The 19,383-nt window shown below is 51.7% G+C and overlaps 1 protein-coding gene across 1 annotated transcript in view; it reads right to left on the bottom strand.

The window, feature by feature from the left end:
• Nucleotides 1-19,383, bottom strand: part of LOC140409330 (uncharacterized) — a 235,308-nt gene that overhangs the window by 94,867 nt on the left and 121,058 nt on the right. The window contains exon 4 of the mRNA XM_072497744.1: nucleotides 6,454-9,189. Coding sequence (XP_072353845.1) covers nucleotides 6,454-9,189 — 2,736 coding nt within the window. The remainder of the gene's footprint in view (nucleotides 1-6,453; nucleotides 9,190-19,383) is intronic.

Genomic DNA, 19,383 nt, shown 5'->3' with positions numbered 1-19,383 from the left:
GGGTGGGGCACTGTCCTTTCACACACTGGGAGTGACACTGTCCTTTCACACACTGGGTGTGACACTGTCCTTTCACACACTGGGAGTGACACTGTCCTTTCACACACTGGGTGTGACACTGTCCTTTCACACACTGGGAGTGACACTGTCCTTTCACACACTGGGTGGGGCACTGTCCTTTCACACACTGGGTGGGGCACTGTCCTTTCACACACTGGGTGTGACACTGTCCTTTCACACACTGGGTGCAACACTGTCCTTTCACACACTGGGTGGGGCACTGTCCTTTCACACACTGGGTGGGGCACTGTTCTTTCACACACTGGGTGGGGCACTGTCCTTTCACACACTGGGTGGGGCACTGTCCTTTCACACACTGGGTGGGGCACTGTCCTTTCACACACTGGGTGGGGCACTGTCCTTTCACACACTGGGTGGAGCACTGTCCTTTCACACACTGGGTGGGGCACTGTCCTTTCACACACTGGGTGGGGCACTGTCCTTTCACACACTGGGTGGGGCACTGTCCTTTCACACACTGGGAGTGACACTGTCCTTTCACACACTGGGTGTGACACTGTCCTTTCACACACTGGGAGTGACACTGTCCTTTCACACACTGGGTGTGACACTGTCCTTTCACACACTGGGAGTGACACTGTCCTTTCACACACTGGGAGTGACACTGTCCTTTCACACACTGGGTGGGGCACTGTCCTTTCACACACTGGGTGGGGCACTGTCCTTTCACACACTGGGTGGGGCACTGTCCTTTCACACACTGGGAGTGACACTGTCCTTTCACACACTGGGTGTGACACTGTCCTTTCACACACTGGGAGTGACACTGTCCTTTCACACACTGGGAGTGACACTGTCCTTTCACACACTGGGTGTGACACTGTCCTTTCACACACTGGGTGTGACACTGTTCTTTCACACACTGGGTGGGGCACTGTCCTTTCACACACTGGGTAGGGCACTGTCCTTTCACACACTGGGTGTGACACTGTCCTTTCACACACTGGGTGGGGCACTGTCCTTTCACACACTGGGTGGGGCAGTGTCCTTTCACACACTGGGTGGGGCACTGTCCTTTCACACACTGGGTGTGACACTGTCCTTTCACACACTGGGTGGGGCACTGTTCTTTCACCCACTGGGTGTGACACTGTCCTTTCACACACTGGGTGGGGCACTGTCCTTTCACACACTGGGTAGGGCACTGTCCTTTCACACACTGGGTGTGACACTGTCCTTTCACACACTGGGTGGGGCACTGTCCTTTCACACACTGGGTGGGGCAGTGTCCTTTCACACACTGGGTGGGGCACTGTCCTTTCACACACTGGGTGTGACACTGTCCTTTCACACACTGGGTGGGGCACTGTCCTTTCACACACTGGGTGGGGCACTGTCCTTTCACACACTGGGTGGGGCACTGTTCTTTCACCCACTGGGTGTGACACTGTTCTTTCACACACTGGGTGGGGCACTGTCCTTTCACACACTGGGTGGGGCACTGTCCTTTCACACACTGGGTGTGACACTGTCCTTTCACACACTGGGTAGGGCACTGTCCATTCACACACTGGGTGTGACACTGTCCTTTCACACACTGGGTGGGGCACTGTCCTTTCACACACTGGGTGTGACTCTGTCCTTTCACACACCGGGTGGGACACTGTCCTTTCACACACTGGGTGTGACGCTGTCCTTTCACACACTGGGTGTGACGCTGTCCTTTCACACACTGGGTGTGACACTGTCCTTTCACACACTGGGCGTCACACTGTCCTTTCACACACTGGGTGTGACACTGTCCTTTCACACACCGGGTGTGACACTGTCCTTTCACACACTGGGTGGGGCACTGTCCTTTCACACACCGGGTGTGACACTGTCCTTTCACACACTGGGTGGGGCACTGTCCTTTCACACACTGGGTGTGACACTGTCCTTTCACACACTGGGTGTGACACTGTCCTTTCACACACTGGGTGGGGCACTGTCCTTTCACACACTGGGTGTGACACTGTCCTTTCACACACTGGGTGAGGCACTGTCCTTTCACACACTGGGTGTGACGCTGTCCTTTCACACACTGGGTGTGACACTGTCCTTTCACACACCGGGTGGGACACTGTCCTTTCACACACTGGGTGTGACACTGTCCTTTCACACACTGGGTGTGACACTGTCCTTTCACACACCGGGTGGGGCACTGTTCTTTCACCCACTGGGTGTGACACTGTCCTTTCACACACTGGGCGTGACACTGTCCTTTCACACACTGGGTGTGACACTGTCCTTTCACACACTGGGTGTGACACTGTCCTTTCACACACTGGGTGGGGCACTGTCCTTTCACACACTGGGTGGGGCACTGTCCTGTCACACACTGGGTGGGGCACTGTCCTTTCACACACTGGGTGTGACACTGTCCTTTCACACACTGGGTGTGACACTGTCCTTTCACACACTGGGTGTGACGCTGTCCTTTCACACACCGGGTGGGACACTGTTCTTTCACCCACTGGGTGTGACACTGTCCTTTCACACACTGGGCGTGACACTGTCCTTTCACACACTGGGTGTGACACTGTCCTTTCACACACTGGGTGTGACACTGTCCTTTCACACACTGGGTGGGGCACTGTCCTTTCACACACTGGGTGGGGCACTGTCCTTTCACACACTGGGTGGGGCACTGTCCTTTCACACACTGGGTGTGACACTGTCCTTTCACACACTGGGTGCGACGCTGTCCTTTCACACACTGGGTGGGGCACTGTCCTTTCACACACTGGGTGGGGCACTGTCCTTTCACACACTGGGTAGGACACTGTCCTTTCACACACTGGGTGGGGCACTGTCCTTTCACACACTGGGTAGGACACTGTCCTTTCACACACTGGGTGTGACACTGTCCTTTCACACACTGGCTGGGGCACTGTCCTTTCACACACTGGGTGTGACACTGTCCTTTCACACACTGGGTGGAGCACTGTCCTTTCACACACTGGGTGGGGCACTGTCCTTTCACACTCTGGGTGGGGCACTGTCCTTTCACACACTGGGTGTGACGCTGTCCTTTCACACACTGGGTGTGACACTGTCCTTTCACACACTGGCTGGGGCACTGTCCTTTCACACACTGGGTGTGACACTGTCCTTTCACACACTGGGTGGAGCACTGTCCTTTCACACACTGGGTGGGGCACTGTCCTTTCACACTCTGGGTGGGGCACTGTCCTTTCACACACTGGGTGTGACACTGTCCTTTCACACACTGGGTGGGGCACTGTCCTTTCACACACCGGGTGGGACACTGTTCTTTCACCCACTGGGTGTGACACTGTCCTTTCACACACTGGGCGTGACACTGTCCTTTCACACACTGGGTGGGGCACTGTCCTTTCACACACTGGGTGTGACACTGTCCTTTCACACACTGGGTGTGACACTGTCCTTTCACCCACTGGGTGTGACACTGTCCTTTCACACACTGGGTGGGGCACTGTCCTTTCACACACTGGGTGGGGCACTGTCCTTACACACACTGGGTGTGACACTGTCCTTTCACACACTGGGTGTGACACTGTCCTGTCACACACTGGGTGTGACACTGTCCTTTCACACACTGGGTGGGGCACTGTCCTTTCACACACTGGGTGGGGCACTGTCCTTTCACACACTGGGTGTGACACTGTCCTTTCACACACTGGGTGTGACACTGTCCTTTCACACACTGGGTGTGACACTGTCCTGTCACACACTGGGTGTGACACTGTCCTTTCACACACTGGGTGGGGCACTGTCCTTTCACACACTGGGTGTGACACTGTCCTTTCACCCACTGGGTGTGACACTGTCCTTTCACACACTGGGTGGGGCACTGTCCTTACACACACTGGGTGTGACACTGTCCTTTCACACACTGGGTGTGACGCTGTCCTTTCACACACTGGGTGTAACACTGTCCTTTCACACACTGGGTGTAACACTGTCCTTTCACCCACTGGGTGTGACACTGTCCTTTCACCCACTGGGTGTGACACTGTCCTGTCACACACTGGGTGTGACACTGTCCTTTCACACACTGGGTGGGGCACTGTCCTTTCACACACTGGGTGGGGCACTGTCCTTTCACCCACTGGGTGTGACACTGTCCTTTCACCCACTGGGTGTGACACTGTCCTTTCACACACTGGGTGGGGCACTGTCCTTTCACACACTGGGTGGGGCACTGTCCTTACACACACTGGGTGTGACACTGTCCTTTCACACACTGGGTGTGACGCTGTCCTTTCACACACTGGGTGTGACACTGTCCTTTCACACACTGGGTGTGACACTGTCCTTTCACACACTGGGTGGGGCACTGTCTTTTCACACACTGGGTGGGGCACTGTCCTTTCACACACTGGGTGGGGCACTGTCCTTTCACAACCAGGGTGGGGCACTGTCCTTTCACACACTGGGTGTGCACTGTCCTTTCACCCACTGGGTGTGACACTATCCTGTCACACACTGGGTGTGACACTGTCCTTTCACACACTGGGTGGGGCACTGTCCTTTCACACACTGGGTGGGGCACTGTCCTTTCACACACTGGGTGTGACACTGTCCTTTCACACACTGGGTGTGACACTGTCCTTTCACACACTGGGTGTGACACTGTCCTTTCACACACTGGGTGTGACACTGTCCTTTCACACACTGGGTGTGACACTGTCCTTTCACACACTGACAGTGGGTGTGACACTGTCCTTTCACGCACTGGGTGTGACACTGTCCTTTCACACACTGGGTGTGACTCTGTCCTTTCACACACTGGGTGTGACACTGTCCTTTCACACACTGACAGTGGGTGTGACACTGTCCTTTCACACACTGGGTTTGACACTGTCCTTTCACACACTGGGTGTGACTCTGTCCTTTCACACACTGGGTGTGACACTGTCCTTTCACACACTGGGTTTGACACTGTCCTTTCACACACTGGGTGTGACTCTGTCCTTTCACACACTGGGTGTGACACTGTCCTTTCACACACTGACAGTGGGTGTGACACTGTCCTTTCACACACTGGGTGTGACTCTGTCCTTTCACACACTGGGTGTGACTCTGTCCTTTCACACACTGGGTGTGACACTGTCCTTTCACACACTGGGTGTGACACTGTCCTTTCACACACTGGGACATTGTGCATTGGGTGGGGCACTGACCTTTCACACACTGACAGTGGGTAATATCGCGGAATTACACTTCAGGCGCATTGTCAAAGGGAGTTGCAAGTCAATGATCTAAGTGGGCGACAGGAGTTTGTGCACGTGACTCCGCATGACTGAAATTCTAGTGTCCAGAAATGAAGCAACCGGCCACCAGAGTGTATCTAATTTGACCATTCTGAGAGTATCAAATGCACACTCCAAACACGTGTTTGAAAGTTGAGGGACATAGGAATTCGGAGAAGTAGGCACATCAGCCCTTCAGGCGATTGCAGCTCCAACCTTTGGGGTCTGAAGAAGCCGGCAGAATCCTGCAGCTCTGACTCTCTGGGAGCACTGTTCACTTTGACAAGCGGTCCCCAAACGATAGCCTGAGACCCCACAAGGACCTCTTCAGGAGTGAGTATGAGTCATATCATTCCCAGCATAGATTGGGGGCAAGAGATCTAATCATTCTGAGACTCTGGTTTGTTTTACAGTCCAATAACCCCCATTTTCATTTTGAAAAGACCGCTTCCAACTTTGTGCCACTCTCTTGATCTGGATGCTGAAACTTTTCCTCACTTTGCTACCAATCATCCACCCCCCTGCCTGCTTCGATCCGGAGAGGCGTTTCTCGAGTCCTCAGTAACAGTTTGCACGTAAAACCCATCAGCTTTGCTAAGTGCCAGAGGAAACAGGTGGCTTCAGCTCCTATAGTGGGCAACCGCCCTGCCTCAGAGCTACCTCAAACCAAGACATCAGCAGGACAGCGGACTTCAGTGTTCCGGTTTAAGGAAGGGGAAGGGAGATGGGGAAAAGCTGGTTCCGTGTTCCTGCTCCTGCTCACTACCAATGAATCTGGCTGCCAATTGTACATGTGTGGTTCGGACTGCAATTGGCACCACAATGGTGGAAGTGACTGTCGAGGCTCAAACACGAGGAATGGTTGAGTGCCACAGGCCTGCTGGCTGCCATCGGATTGGCTACAATCAAACAGCACAAAAGGAGACCATTCGGCCCATCTGGCCGGTGCCAGTTCTTTGAAAGAGCTGTCCAACTAATCTGGAGTTAAGGGAGAAAATTGGGAGAAGAAATGATTGACAACATCAGGCATTTCCCCCCCCCCCCCCCCCCCCCAAAAAAAATCAGGAACACTCGTGTCTACGGAAACTATTGAAAACGCACATTTTGAACACAAAACATCAAAAGTTGTAATTACTTTTTATACCATGCTCACCTGATTCTCTGCTGAGGGAAGGGCACCTCAGCCGGCTGTGTCTCCCGCGGCAAAACAGTAAGCGCTGGCACCGACCCGCTGGACTGCAGCAAGTGACGGGGGGTGACTGCCGGCTCGGTGGTCTCGGAGAGGGACACCACACTCGAAGGGAAGAGGATGGGGGAGGGCAGATCGGTTACTCTAGAGTTAGTCACAGCCACAGGATAAGGGGTAGAGAAGGCCAAAGGCTTATTGCTCGGTGGAGGTGGAGCCAACTGCTCCCTAGCGAAGTTAGTGACTTGAATGGCATGCGGCGCAGCCTTTAGATGAAGCTCTTTAAAGCTCAGCTCTTCCTCAAAGAAGGAATCACGAGCTGCAGAACGGCCATGGGAGGCGGCTAAAGAACAATCGTCAGTCACTGGCATCTCATCGCCGAGGGATTGAAGGACACCGCTCTGGGCAGAAGGCCGGCTGTTCCTGGTCGCACCATCTGCCTTTTCCGGAAACTGTCCCTGGGCAGCTGTGGGCTGGCACAAACCAGATCGAGGATGGTCAGCCAAGATGGCGTCCCCTGGTCTGGCTTGCTGATCCGCTTCCGTCCCACCCGTCACTGGTTCAGCGCGTAGGGTAGGCCTCACCCCAGCGCTTCGACACGCAGCCTCGCCGGATTGGCTGTTCCGAGTTTCTATCTCAATACTCCCGGTTAGCGTTTCCTCAGAATCCCTCAACGTGCAAGTCCCCCTCCTCTGTCCACCTCCCTCGGCATTTAGCTCTCCGTAGAACTCTGCAACACTCCCCAAAGACTCAGGAAGGACAGGGCTGGACATGTGCGGCAGGTCCTCAACGGCCGATCTGAACTGCTGCTCCGATTGGTCAGTCTGATCGGGCCACAGCAGACTGGTTTCCTCCTTATAAAATACATTTGGCCGCTCCAGGACTGTCAACGGCCTCCCCTCGGCCGGTGAGGTGGTCTCCAATGAGCTCACGCCAGCAGTTGTTTTCAACCGAGCGGGATGCAAGTTGACAGGCTGCATTGCCTGGCGGACTTCAATTAGCCCTGAAGTACGGGTTTGTTGGAAAACATCCAATTTGTGTGAATTTCCATCAATTGACGTGTTTATTCCCTCCACTGAGAGTGTCGAAAGACAAGTCTCGTAGTGCTCAACCTCTGTTCTCTCATTTACATTCAACTCGATGGTCCCATAAGAGGCCTCCCCCTTAGTTACCACATCATTTGATGGTCTAATATTATCCACAGACTCCTTAGCGGCAGACTGTGCGGGGATGGAATCAGTCCATTCAGGATTAACCTCATCAACAGCTGGGCTCGAGACCACAAGAGAGGCCTTTTGTTCAAACGTTTGATCCGACTGTTCCTCCCTTCGGTTCACCAACTGCACAGCAGTCGCTTGAGGGTCAAATGGCCTCTCTTCTTCTCTTTGCTGCTCCTTCACCAAGTTGCCTTCTGCTTCCAGGTCCAGGTCAGCACATGCAGGCAGTCTCGGCGGCTTCGGAGGTGGAGGGCCAACGACAGGTGATTCAGAAATAATATTTTCACTGTCTGCTGCAGTCTCCGGACTCCACCCTGCAGCGTCCGAGGGCACGCCTACATCCTGGAATGTGCTTCCCGCTGTGACACCACTTTGACAACCTTCACCGAACTGTTTGTCATCTTTGCCAAGGGTAACTTGGGAACTGGGTGAAGAAAGGAAGCGGACATTACCGTGGGCATTACCCTGACCACCTTGGAAGAAAGGCACAATGCGGGCGTGACTATTTTTGGCCTGCGTTGTCCCATCACGGTTATCTGCAGTGTCCTCTGGCGCAGGTACCAAGAAGGGAGGACTTCCAATCTGCCGCCAGCCTTCAGGTTTGTTGGCAATGGCTCTTCGACCGTGGCCACTTTCCTTCAGTGCTGAGGATTTCTCCATATTACTGAGGTCCTTTTGTTCCTTTGTAACCTTCTCTTGGTGTAAGGCAACAGACCCACAGTTAGTCTGCGGTTCAAGAAGATCATGTCTCAGTTCTGGTACAAAATCCTGACCTGGTTTACTGGAGACAGCGTTCCGAATCATTGGTGGTGACCCATCACATTCCACCTGGGCCGGGCTCTCAATGGCCGATGAAAGGGTTGCGTCTAAAGTAGGGCAGATGTGTAAATCCAAGGGTCTTGCGTTCTCTGGAAGGGTTCCTTCCTGAATTATGTCCGAGGGCTCGTAACTCTTGGCTTTTGAGTTGACCCTCAGTCCTGCGACGTTAAAGAAAATGCTGCTCCCTTGGTTACTGGCCTGAATTGAGGCAGCATTTGGAATTTCCACAGTCTTGTGGTCAACTTCTTGGGTGAATATGGAAGGGCACTTACCTTCCACCCGAGACTCCATTTGCATTTGGCTTGGCCCAATAAAGGGTGCGGCAACATTCAAGTCACCCAGTGAATCAGCGTTTGAGGGTACTAACGGTGAATGTATTACTTGACCTTTAACCTCAGCATCAGCTCCAGGGGGGAAGACAGCTGGCCACATGGCTGAATCGGCGCAGTCCAGTGGCCCAGACGGAGCTGATGGTTCTGGTCTTTGGATAGAGCTTCGGTTTGTTCTGTTCATTGCAGGGGCTGGAGCAGGAGGAGGAGGCCTGGCAGGAATCTCTTCTTTGGCGACAGGTTTTGGCAAGGCACACAAGTCTCTTCCACTCGAGCCAGCGGTGCTTTGGGAGGGAAGCGACACATTCCCGGATACACCTCCGGACCCGAAGGTTAAACTAGAAGAGGAGGACGTTAAGGGAGGAGATTTTAATGTCTGATCGGCTAAGAGGTCCTCAAAGAAAGGGTTACTCTGTAGAGCGTTGAAGAAAGGATTGGTGCTTGGCTTTGAGGACGGCACAAGGGCTTCCTCAGCAGTTGTGAACAGGTTAGTGTTAGTCGTGCTACCCAGTGAGCCAGGGTTGATGGAAGAATGAAGAGAAGGTGGAAGAAGAAGAGGAACTGGAGGAACTGGAGGAGGAGGATGCAATGGTAAACAAGGAGAGAACAAGGGGGCATCTGACCTGGTTTCTACCAGAGGAGACACTTCCAGGCTGTGGAGGGAAGACAGAAGGTTCCTCCTGGTTAGTGTTGTGTCAGGGCTAAACATAATAATCTTCAAATATGATCATATTCAAATAGTTTCTGTTGTGCGAACTAATGTTGCAGGAAATCTGCCTCATTACACTGCCCACGTTATTCGAGACAGATTTTCAGTCTGTGTTTTATGTTTTACAATGATAATTCAGTGGGAGCTCTGCATAATGGAACAGCAAATGGCATAATTAAGGAGATGAACTTCTATTAAGGTTGATCACTGAGTCAGCCAGTTAAGAGAGGTCTATGGGACGTGGTTAAGTGTTACAATGAGGGGCGTGGAGTATACAAGAGTGTTCCAGAGATGGTCTAGGGTATACTTGCTTGCTTCAATCGTACACAACCTTGGTTAGATTGCACCTGGGAATACGGTCTGCAGTTTTGGTCTCCTTAGGAGGGATATTGTTGCCAACGAAGATTCACCAGACTTGTTCCCGGGTGGGACTGTCCTATGAAGAGAGTTGGGAAAACTGCGCCTGTATTCCCAGAGTTTCAAAGAATGAGAGGTGATCCCATTGAAACCTACAAAATACTTGAAGGAATAGACAGGGTGGATTCAGGTCAGATGTTTCCCCTGGTTGTGGAGTCGAGATCCAGGGGACACAATTTTTAAATAAATGGGAGGTTATCTAGGACCGAGATGTGGAGGAATCTTTTTTCTCAGAATTGAGATGCTTTGCAGTTTTCTACCCCAGAGGACGGTGGAAGCTCGGTCATTAGAGATGCACAGATTTCTGAATAGCAATGACATAAAGAGATATGATGAGTGTGGGGGAAAGGACATTGCCGTGGATGATCAGACATAGATTACATAGATTACATAGAACATACAGTGCAGAAGGAGGCCATTCGGCCCATCGAGTCTGCACCGACCCACATTAATCCCTCACTTCCACCTTATCCCCGCAACCCAATAACCCCTCCCAACCTTTATGGACACTACGGGTAATTTAGCATGGCCAATCCACCTAACCTGCACGTCTTTGGACTGTGGGAGGAAACCGGAGCACCCGGAGGAAACCCACGCGGACACGGGGAGAACGTGCAAACTCCGCACAGACAGTGACCCAGCGGGGAATCGAACCTGGGACCCTGGCGCTGTGAAGCCACAGTGATAATCACTTGTGCTACCGTGCTGCCCCAAGATTGTATTGAATGGCAGGACGTTGTCGACGGGCTGAACAACCTCTTCATGCTGCCCCACATTACTCCAGTGAACAGTATGTGGGATTGATAACAATGACTCTCAGTTTCCGTCCATCTGGACGCTTTCGATTGGCCAGTTTAAGGGGTGCGCTGGTGGGTTTATTTGGTGATGCATGCGAGGCCGCCAATGGCTGGAGCTCAGGGTGTTGGCAGAGAACAACTCTGGGCAGCACGGCAGCAGAGTGGTTAGCACTGTGGCTTCACAGCGCCAGGGTCCCAGGTTCGATTCCCCGCGGGGTCACTGTCTGTGCGAAGTCTGCACGTTCTCCCCGTGTGTGCGTGGGTTTCCTCCGGGTGCTCCGGTTTCCTCCCACAGTCCAAAGACGTGCAGGTTAGGTGGATTGGCCATGATAAATTGCCCTTAGTGACCAAAAAAGGTTAGGAGGGGTTATTGGGTTACGGGGATGGGGTGGAAGTGAGGGCTTAAGTGGGTCGGTGCAGACTCGATGGGCCAAATGGCCTCCCTCTGCACTGTATGTGCTATGTTCTGGTACACAAAGGTGAGAGGAGCCCAACAAAGCTACCCTGGCTGGAGAGGTTTGCTTGGGATGGCATGGTGCAGAAACTGTGCTGGGAATGACACTGGAAGGAATGGGAATGGCATTAGCGGGATGGAAGAAGGATGGACATTGGATGGGAACAGCATGGGAGGAACGGTTTGGAAGGGTGAATAAGATGATGGAACTAATTAAATGAGGCAAAATGCCGGGGGGCAATTACCTGGCAACTTATCATTGAAAAGCAGTTCCTTGTACGAAAAATGAAGATGTGAAGAAGGGAAAAGAAATAGTTTCAGAAAAACTGTCTGGCGAATTTAAAAAATACATCAGCTTGTTAATGTGAACAGTCAATAGCCTCCACATTTCCTACACAAGCAAACTCTGGACATGCCACCGCAACAAATTAAGAGTAAGTTGTTTGTTTTGTCAAAACTTGAATCCTAAACAAGGACCTGATCATGGAACTGGATTGGGGGTTGGGTTTTCTTAAATTACCCGTGTTGAAATTAGAACAAGGCAAATTTCAAGGAAATAGTGTTTATTCGTCAAATATTATTAACTCGGGAGGAAACAGCTCCTAATTATAGTCAAAGACCATGAAAGTCTAAACAAGTCACAAGGCCAGACTCTTATCAAAATTTATCTTTGTATTGCTAGGCTTGCTTTTTTAAAAAAAACACTTGGGCAGCTTCCTCCCCAGAGTGAGGGGTTTTGGTGAAGGAATTGCTAGAAATCCTGTATTCAGTAAAAAGATGTAATGTTGCAGCAAAGGTACTAATTTGCTCACCAAGGATTTGTGGGTCTCTGCCGGTATCAGGATATTACACTGAAGGACATGTTAGTGAGGGAAGATTACTGTGAGGTATATCAGATATTATAGTGTGGAGGGGAGGGGGTGGGCATATCACAATGATACAGTGAGAACATCAGAATGTTGCAGCAAGGGCTGTGGGGCATAGATATTGCTCCAGGCAAGATCAATCTGTCCAAACAGGCTTCTGCCCCTGTCATAGTACCAAAAGAACTCGGATCAAAGTCACAAACACCATCCAATGGCAACTGTGGCAAAGAGAAGCATTCCCTGCTCGCCCTGTCTGGAGCCTCTGACACAGTTAGTCACAACAGCCTCTCACAGAACATACAGTGCAGAAGGAGGCCATTCAGCCCATCGAGTCACTTAAGCCCTCCCTTACACCCTATCCCCGTAACCCAATAATCCCTCCTAACCTTTTTGGACACTAAGGGCAATTTATCATGGCCAATCCACCTAGCCTGCACGTCTTTGGACTGTGGGAGGAAACCGGAGCACCCGGAGGAAACCCACGCAGACACAGGGAGGACGTGCAGACTCTCCACTGTGATCCTGCTTTCATAGTGGCACTGCTTTCATAGATCATAGAATTTGCAGTGCAGAAGGAGGACATTCGGCCCATCGAGTCTGCACCGGCTCTTGGAAACAGCACAGACACAGGGAGGACGTGCAGACTCTCCACTGTGATCCTGCTTTCATAGTGGCACTGCTTTCATAGATCATAGAATTTGCAGTGCAGAAGGAGGACATTCGGCCCATCGAGTCTGCACCGGCTCTTGGAAACAGCACCCCACCCAAGCCAAGCCCACGGATCTACCCTATCCCAGTAACCCCTCCTAACCTTTTTGGACACTAAGGGCAATTTATCATGGCCGATCCACCTAACCTGCACATCTTTGGACTGTGGGAGGAATCCGGAGCACCCGGACGAAACCCACACACACGGGGAGAACGTGCAGACTCCGCACAGACAGTGACCCAGCAGGGAATCGAACCTGGGACACTGGCGCTGTGAAGCAATTGTGCTATCCACAATGCTACCGTGCTGTCCATGCTCTCCTCGGTCCATTTTTATCCATCTAACCAGAGCCAGAGAATCATTTGCAATGGCTTCTCTTCCTGCCCCTGCACCATTACCTCGGACATCTCGACTCACTCCTATTCCTCACCTGCAGACTGCCCCACGGTGACATCATAGATTATCATAGAATTTACAATGCAGAAGGAGGCCATTCGGCCCATCGAGTCTGCACCGGCTCTTGGAAAGAGCACCCTACCCAAGCCCACACCTCCACCCTATCCCCACAACCCAGTAACCCCACCCAGCACTCAGGGCAATGTTTGGACACTAAGGGCAATTTATCATAGCCAATCCACCTAACCCGCACATCTTTGGACTGTGGGAGGAAACCAGAGCACCCGGAGGAAACCCACGCACACACGGGAAGGATGTGCAGACTCCGCACAGACAGTGACCCAAGTTGGAATCGAACCTGGGACCCTGGAGCTGTGAAGCAATTGTGCTGACCACTGTGCTACCGTGCTGCCCTAAGCATCCAGAAGTATTGTATTCGTTCTCACATCTACACTGCTGCCCGCCCCCCCCCTCCAGCTCTATCCCCACCCCAGCACCTCTCGACTCCCCCGCCATTGTTAAATTATCAAGACTGTTTATCCAACATCCAGTACTGGATGGGGAGAAATGACCTGCAGTTAAACTATTGGGAAGACTGAAGCCATTGTTTTCCTCCCCTCAATCCAAACTCCATTGCCCAGCTACCGACTCTACCCCTCTCCTGGGCACCAGCCTAACTATCCCAACCCATCGCAGAAGATGTGCAGGTTAGGTGGATTGGCCATGATCAATGTGTAGGGTTACGTGGATAGGGCGGGGGAGTGGGCCTGGTTGGAGTGCTCTTTCGGAGGGTCAGACTCGATGGGCCGAATGGCCTCGTTCTGCACTGCGGTCATTCCATGCTTCTATGTTGCCAACCTTCGTGTTACCAAGACCACCAATATCCACCTCCATAACATTTTCTTACTTCACTCTGTCTCAATTTCTTCTGCTGCTGAAAACCCTCATTCTATCCTTCATTTCCTTTGGACTTGACAATTACAATTCACTCCTGGCCGGTCTCTCATTTGTAACCTCATCTAAAACTCTGTCTCTGTCTTAACTCGCACCAAGTCCGTTTCCCTATGACCCCTGCACGCGATATCCTGGTCAAGCAATGACTTGATTTTAAACTTCTCATCCTGGTTGTCAAAACCCACTATGGCCCCGCCCCTCCTTATTTCTGGAACATCTTCTAACCCCACAATATTCCAAGATCAATTTTTAAAAATAGATTTAGTGTACCCAATTCTTTTTTTCCCCCAATTAAGGGGCAATTTAGCGTGGCCAATCCACGTACCCTGCACATCTTCGGGTTTTGGGGGCGAGACCCACGCAGACACGGGGAGAATGTGCAAACTCCACATGGACAGTCACCCGGGGCCGGGATCGAACCCGGATCCTCGGAGCCGCGAGGCAGTGGTGCTAACCCACTGCGCCATTGTGCCGACCTAGATTCCAAAATAGATAACACAAAGTTGGGTGGGAGGGTGAGCTGTGAGGAGGATGCAGAGATGCTTCAGCGGGAGTTGGACAGGCTGAGTGAGTGGGCAAATGCATGGCAGATGCAGTATAATGTGGATAAATGTGAGGTTATCCGCTTCGGTAGCAAAATCAGGAAGGTAGATTATTATTTGAATGGCTATAGTGAGGGAGGGGAATGTGCAGCAAGACCTGGGTGTCCTCGTTGTCCATTCGCTGAAGATAAGCATGCAAGTGCAGCAGGCGGTAAAGAAGGCAAATGGTATGTTGGCCTCCATAACGAGAGGATTCAAGTACAGGGGCAGGGATGTCTTGCTGCAACTATACAGGGCCCTGGTGAGGCTGCACCTGAGTATTGTGCGCAGTTTTGGTGTCCTGTAACTAGTGGTGTCCCTCAGGGTTCAGTGTTGGGCCCGCAGTTGTTCACAATTTACATCGACGATTTGGAGTTGGGGACCAAGTGCAATGTGGCAAAGTTTGCAGACGACACTAAGATGAGTGGTAAAGCAAAAAGTGCAGAGGATACCGGAAGTCTGCAGAAGGATTTGGCTAGGTTAGGTGAATGGGCTAGGGTCTGGCAGATGGAATTCAATGTTGCCAAATGTGAGGCTATCCATTTTGGGAGGAATAACAGCAGAATGGATTATTATTTAAACGGTAAGATGTTAAAACATGCTGCTGTGCAGAGGGACCTGGGTGTGCTGGTGCACGAGTCGCAAAAAGTTGGTGTGCAGGTGCAAAAGGTGATTAAGAAGGCTAATCGAGTTTTGTCTTTCATTGCTAGAGGGATGGAGTTCAAGACTAGTGAGGTTAAGCTGCAATTGTATAGGGTGTTAGTGAGGCCACATCTGGAGTATTGTGTTCAGTTTTGGTCTCCTTACCTGAGAAAGGACATATTGGCACTGGAGGGAGTGCAGAGGAGATTCACTCGGTTGATCCCAGAGTTGAGGGGATTAGATTATGACGAGAAGTTGAGTAGACTGGGACTGTACTCATTGGAATTTAGAAGGATGCAGGGGGATCTTATTGAGACATATAAAATTATGAAGGGAATAGATAGGATAGATGCGGGCAGGTTGTTTCCACTGGTCGGGGAAAGCAGAACTAGGGGGCATAGCCTCAAAATAAGGGGAAGTAGATTTAGGACTGAGGTTAGGAGGAACTTCTTCACCCAAAGGGTTGTGAATCTCTGGAATTCCTTGCCCAGTGAAGCAGTTGAGGCTCCTTCTTTAAACGTTTTTAAGGAAAAGATAGATGCCTTTCTAAAGAATAAAGGGATTAAGGGTTATGGTGTACGGGCCGGAGAGTGGAGCCGAGTCCACAAAGATCAGCCATGATCTCATTGAATGGCGGAGCAGGCTCGAGGGGCCAGATGGCCTACTCCTGCTCCAAGTTCTTATGTTCTTATCTGAGGAAGGATGTTCTTGCTATGGAGGGAGTGCAGCAAAGGTTTACCAGGCTGATTCCTGGGATAACGAGTGAGACTGACGTCTGAAGAAAGATTGTGTCGGTTAGGATTGTATTCACTCGGCTTTGGAAGAACGAGGGGGAATCTGGTGGAAACATATAAAATTCTAACAGGACTCGACAGGGCCGATGACGGAACAATGTTCCTGATTGGCAGGGGTGTCCCAGACCAGGGGTCACAGTCTAATCAACTGGGTGAACCATTTGGGACTGAAGTGAGGAGAGATTTCTTCACCCAGAGAGTGGTGAAGCTGTGGAATTCGCTACCACAGAAAGCAGTTGAGGCCAAAACATTGGGGGGGGGGGGCGATTCTCCGAGCCCCGCGCTGGGCCGGAGAATCGGTGCAACCGCACCCAGACGCCGGCGCGCGATTCTCCGAGGTGCGGAGCAGCAGCACCATTTGTGCCGGCGCGTTTGGCGTGGCGGCGGCTGCTGGAATCGCCGATTCTCCGGCCCGTATGGGCCGAGCGGCCGCGCGGATACGACAGAGTCGCGCCGGCGCCGTTCACCCTTGGTCACTGCCGGCGGGAACTCTGCGGGAACGGTCGGTGGGCGGCCTGGTTGGGAGGGGGTGGGGGGTTGGGGCGAAATAGGGTTCACCGGGGGGGGGGGGGGGCCTCTGATGGGGTCTGGCCCACGATCGGGGCCCACCGATCGGCGGGCCGGCCTCTCCCCGCCCCGCCCGGGCCTACCTTCTGGTGCGGCCAACCCCTGAACACCGACGCCATGTTGAGTCGGGGTCGGCGCGCTAAAGAAGTCCCCCGCGCATGCGCAGGGTGGGCCTCGAGTTCACGGTGGCGCGAGCACTTGGGCTCCATATCGGAGAATCGCCCCCTGTATGTTTTCAAGGAGGAGTTAGATATGGCACGTGGGGCTAAAGTGATCAAAGGATATTGAGGAGAAATGCAGCATCAGACTACTGAGTTGGATGATCAGCAATGGTTATAGTTATTGCCCCGGAGGGAGTGCAGAAGACGTTTGCAAGAATGTTGCCAGGGCTAGAAATGTGCAGCTAGGAGGAGAGATTGGAGAGGTTGGGGTTATTTTCCTTGGAACAGAGAAGGCTGAGGGGTGACTTAATTGAGGTGGACAAAATTATGAGGGGCAGAGATAGAGTGGACAGAATAAAATTGTTTCCCTTGGTGGAGAATTCTAGAACCAGAGGACGTAGATTCAGGACAAGTGGCAGAAGGTGTAGAGGGGACACGAGGAAGAACCTTTGACACAGAGGGTAGCGGGAGTCTGGAATTCGCTGCCCGAGTTGGTGGTGGAGGCAGAGACCCTGAACTCTTTTCAAATGGACTTGGATCTGCACCTTCGTTGCTGTAAACTACAGGGCTGTGGACCAGATGCAGCAAGGTGGGATTAGAAAGGGTGTCAGTGTGTCCTCGGGCTGGCATGGGAAAAATGGGCTGAATGGCCTCCTTCTGTTCTGTAACTTTTCCAAGGTTCTGTCGGGAATGGCGGAGCAGGCTCGAAGGCCTCCTCCAGATCCTATGTTTCCATATCTACCCCCCAAGATATTCTGCACCCTTGGGCATTCCAAAGTCTTAATCTCTTTATCATTAACAATCTTACCCTCAACAGCTCTGGAATTCCTTTCTTACATCTGATAGAGGCATTCGGCAGAGAGAAGGCCCTTCGGCACATTGTGTCTGCTCCGGTCAAAATCAACTATCTAAATGATCTTATCCCATTTTGTAGCCTTGTCTAGCCTGGGATCGCAAATGCACATCTAAATACTTCTTAAATGTTGTGAGGGTCTCTTGCCTCCACCACCCAGTCAAGCAGAGAGTTCCAGACTCCCACCAGCCTCTGGGTGAAGAGTTTTCCCTCACATCCCCTCGAAACCCCCTGCCCCTCACCTTAAATCTCTGCCCCCTGGTCACTGATCCCTCCACCAAAGGGGCAAGGTTTCTTCCTGTCTACTGTATCAGAATTTTATACATTTCAATCAAGTTCCCCCCTCAGTCTCCCCTGCTCCATCCAATCTCTCTTCATCAGTGAAGCAGTTGAGGCTCCTTCATAGAATGTTTTTAAGATAAAGATAGATCGTTTTTTTGAAGAATAAAGGGATTAAGGGTTATGGTGTTCGGGCCGGAAAGTGGAGCCGAGTCCACAAAAGATCAGCCATGATCTCATTGAATGGCGGAGCAGGCTCGAGGGGCCAGATGGCCTCCTCCTGCTCCTAGTTCTTATGTTTTTCTTACATTAGGGGCTGGTTTAGCACAGTAGGCTAAACAGCCGGCTTGTGATGCAGAACAAGGCCAGCAGCGCGGGTTCAATTCCCGTACCGGCCTCCCCGAACAGGCGCCGGAATGTGGCGACTAGGGGCTTTTCACAGTAACTTCATTGAAGTCTACTTGTGACAATAAGCGGTTATTATTATTAACTAAAATTCTGCAGCCAAGGCAACATCCTGGTAAATCTCCTCTGCATCATCGCCCTCTGCTTCCTGCCACTCAGCCAATTCTGGATCCAATTTGCCAAATTCCCTTGGATCCCATGGGCTCTTACCTTCGCTGTCAGTCTCCCATGTGGCACCTTATCAAAAGCCTTGCTGAAGTCCAAGTAGACGGCGTCTAATGCATTTCCCTCACCTACACACCTGGTCACCTCTTTGAAAAATTCAATTAGGTTGGTCAGACATGACCTGCCCTTAACAAAACCATGCCGACTGTCGTTAATTAATCCCTGCCTCTCCAAATGTAGATTAGTTCTGTCTCTCAGAATTGCTTCCAATAGTTTCCCCGCCACTGAGGTTAGATTGACCGGCCTGTAGTTTCCTGGTTTATCCCTTCTTGAATAATGGCACCACATTGGCTATTCTCCAGCACCTCTCCTGTGGCCAGAGAAGAATTGAAAACTATTGATGGCGCCTCTGCTATTCCCTCCCTTACCTCACTCAGCAGCCTGGGATATATTACATCTGGCCCTGACTCATCTCTCGGACTCTCAAACTCATTTTCCTCCTTTAAGACGCTCCTTAAAACGTACCTCTTTGACCAAGCTTTGGATCACCTGTCCTAACGTCTCCTCATGTGGCCCTGTTATATTCTGTTTCATAATGCTCCTGTGACCTACCTTGGGAGATTTTATTATATTAAAAGGGTTATATAGATAGAAGTCATCATCATAGTGAGGGGTGTATACAATCAGGAGCAGACGTTTACAGCGAGAGGTGTGGGGATACAACAGGAAGTGTCACACGGAAATACAGGAAACCCAAGGCATAGCAGCAGGCCATTCAGCCCA

The sequence above is a fragment of the Scyliorhinus torazame genome, chromosome 3 (assembly GCF_047496885.1).
Source record: "Scyliorhinus torazame isolate Kashiwa2021f chromosome 3, sScyTor2.1, whole genome shotgun sequence".
NCBI classification, from domain to species: Eukaryota; Metazoa; Chordata; class Chondrichthyes; order Carcharhiniformes; family Scyliorhinidae; genus Scyliorhinus; species Scyliorhinus torazame.
The sequence above is the reverse complement of the archived record's forward strand: the minus strand, read 5'-3'. Positions and strand labels throughout refer to the sequence as shown.